Genomic DNA, 3,216 nt, shown 5'->3' on the forward strand with positions numbered 1-3,216 from the left:
AATATTAAAAAAGAAGTACAAACAATTCCTTTTATTAGTCAATTACACCAAAAAAATATTTCAATCAAGATAGAGTAGCGAAAGTTTCAAAGTTCAAACATTTTTATACTAATACTAAGTATTTTTTTTTTTTGTATATATATATATATATATATATATATAAATTACTTATGTAACTATATATACTTCGGTATGGTATTGATATTTCGGCATGTCATTTGTAAATACCGTATACCATACCATATATCAAAAAAAATTTAAAATGTATACCATATACCATACCAAATACCATAATACCAAAAACCACAATATCAAAAATTTTAATTCGATATGATAATTCGATATATACCACATGATGCCTTACTAGAAAAATCTCAAAAAGACTATGTAAAGTATTACCTCACTCTATTTACATCAGACCAATGAATTCAAGACATACTTCTCCTTCACACATATTTATAACGGCTAAATGAATTCAAGACATACGTCTCCTTCACACATATTTATAACGGCTAAAGTTAAATTTACACTCAATGCTAGTAAACATTTATTGGATTACTCCCACAAAAATGGCTCATCGAGCCTATATACAGTAGCATCAGCTCCAATCAGCTGCTGCCACGTGGGCATTGTGCACCAATAGTAGTTCTTTTGATCTACCACATCAATGGAAAGATCAGGCAAATCAAAAAATGTGTCATCATTTAGAGATTCTTGGTTACCTTTCAACAATAAGTTTGTTGATGAATGGCAACTTTGTAATTCAATTTGGTTGGGCTCGGCTCGAATTTCTTCTTCTTCTTCCGCATTTTCTCCAGAAAATGTGATGGCAGCTGCCTTTGCAGCTGCTGCTTGGATATCCTTAGGAGAAGATGAAGATGGACGTGGATATTGATCAGCTAAATGGGGGAAATTAAGGTAAATAGTGTGACCTTTGATGGCTAAAGCCGCAACATCATGTGCTCGAGCTGCCATTCGAGCCGTTGGATAAGTACCTAACCATATTCTTGATTTCTTTTTTGGCTCTCGAATTTCCGACACCCATTTGCCCCAACTCCTCTTACGTACTCCTCTATAGGTTGGGTGTTTATCATCGTCACCATTTCTCTTCTTTTTCTTCATCTTTTCATTTTTGTTATTTTTAACGACTTCCTGAATTTTCCTCAAGCTTTGGTACTTCTCCAAAATTGGTGCATTGCTCGGGGAAAAAGAAGAAGATGAAGACAATGACGATGTCACGGTGCTTGAAGGGGAATTCAAGCCATTACAAGAAGAGTTAGAGAAGACATCATGATGATCATGATCGGCGAGAATTTCAAGGCTGATTATGTCTTCTTGATTTTCCATAACTTTTTAGCTAAACTAGCTATAGCTTATTGTCTTTCATGTGAAGTTTGTTGCAGTAAGTAAAGAGTGGACGGGAAAATCTATTGTTAAATAGAAAGTCTGATATGGTTGTTTTGCTTTGTGGTCCTCCTTTAAATATCATTGTGTCCATTTAAATAAAGGAAAAGGAAAAGGAAAAGGAAAGGGAAAGAAATTAAAGAAAGTAAAGATGAAAGGGACCTTTTTTAAGCAAGGGTGTCAACAGTTCAGCTATTTTACCACCCATGTGGTAATTGCGATACATTTTATTTTTCCTTTTCTTATTTAATTTTTAAAATTTCTTGGTCTTGTATACTTTGATGAAAAAAAAAAAAGGAAAATGTAGAAAAATACAGTCACTTTTTTTTTTTTCTATAATGGTATATCTGTAAGGATATATTTTAATTGTTATAACAAATTATTTTCATAAAAAACATATATAACATAGTATAGAATTCAGTTCAAAAAAAAAATTATCATTATAATAAAACGTTATTACAGAGAATGATTTTTATAAAAAACTTTAATTGTAATATTAATATCTTTAGTTTAATGCTTATAAGATGCATTTTGACTATTACGTAGAGATTTGACTGTATTTAATATCTTTCATTTTAATGCCTATAAGATGTATTTTGGCCATATATATCGGGTAGAGCTATTGTCATGATCAAAGAACCATGTATTTCATATGAAGTTTGACATAAGACACCAGTAGGGTTATAAATGATTCAGTCCTTCCATTTTGCCTTTACTTTTTTGTCGACCATTCAATAAGGACAAAATTGAAAAAACTACTCGTAATAAAAGTAACAAATGATTTGCACATTTTAAAAAAAAAAATCAATCTGAATTCTTCACTAATCAATACTTCCTCCAACTTAAATTATATGTCATGATTTTTTAAAAATAGTTATAATGCAAATGTTATGACCGTTCGAAAACCAGCAAATGGTAAAATAGTTAAAATGCAAAAACTTTCCTAATATACCAGTGAATGGTAAACTAGTTAGAATACAAAAACTCTCCCAATCAATGTTTCTTACGGAATATGTAAAAGAAATCACGATAGGTAATTTGACAAGACAGAGGAAGCTTAAGTAACAATTTGCTGAATAATTTGTTCATTTTTTCTTTTCTTAAGAAACTTAGTGTCCGACTAATTTATTCAAGTTAGCCATGACATACTTATAAATGGGGTGATATTTTAGCTAATTAAACTACTATATACTTAAATATTTTGGGTGCGAATTTCGATTATCATAAGGCCTTTCTCCGTCTTTCCCACACTTCAAGGAAAACTAACATAAAATGCTAGGTTTTGTTGATATGTCTACTTCAAGTTGTCCTAATTCCTGAATTTCTGCAGTTAGCTTCACAACTTGTCCTAATTCAAGTAACACAACCCTTTGACAAAAGATAGACAAAGAAATTCCAAGCTTTGTTGATATCATTTTGACCAGATGTCAACCGGCTTGTGTTTATTTTCATCAAAAAAAAAAAAAAAACAGATGAGACTGTGGTGTCAAAATATATTAAAAAAAACATTTAGATATCTAGACTTGTTATTTTTAAGAGAATGGAATGTTCAATAAAGAGTTACCCATGGAATTAAAACAACATGATTGAGATAAATATGTGCTATCGAGGTGTCTTACATTATAGAATGATGCTTATAAAAGTGAAAGGTAAGTTTAGCATGAGTATTGAGCCGCCGACATATATGGGTAAGATGAATATGGTAGAGATGTGGATGCTAAGATGAATATATAATCATACAAGATTAGATAAAGTGAGAGATCCACATTTGCTAGAAGGTGTAAATAACACGCATTAAGGATAAAATCAGAA

General features: G+C 31.0%; 1 protein-coding gene across 1 annotated transcript; it reads right to left on the reverse strand.

Moving 5' to 3' along the window:
• Positions 1-311: 311 nt before the first annotated feature.
• LOC107872529 (ethylene-responsive transcription factor ERF038-like) lies at positions 312-1,477 on the reverse strand. The gene has a single exon (XM_016719191.2). The coding sequence runs from the start codon at positions 1,345-1,347 to the stop codon at positions 556-558; it is 792 nt and encodes a 263-aa protein (XP_016574677.1). The 5' UTR covers positions 1,348-1,477; the 3' UTR covers positions 312-555.
• Between the last annotated feature and the right edge of the window lie 1,739 nt (positions 1,478-3,216).

Source organism: Capsicum annuum, chromosome 5 (genome assembly GCF_002878395.1).
Source record: "Capsicum annuum cultivar UCD-10X-F1 chromosome 5, UCD10Xv1.1, whole genome shotgun sequence".
NCBI lineage: Eukaryota > Viridiplantae > Streptophyta > Magnoliopsida > Solanales > Solanaceae > Capsicum > Capsicum annuum.

Bases quoted from the DNA above. Each gene is read 5' to 3' on its own strand.
- LOC107872529 (XM_016719191.2), bottom strand. From the start codon at position 1,347: ATGGAAAATCAAGAAGACATAATCAGCCTTGAAATTCTCGCCGATCAT.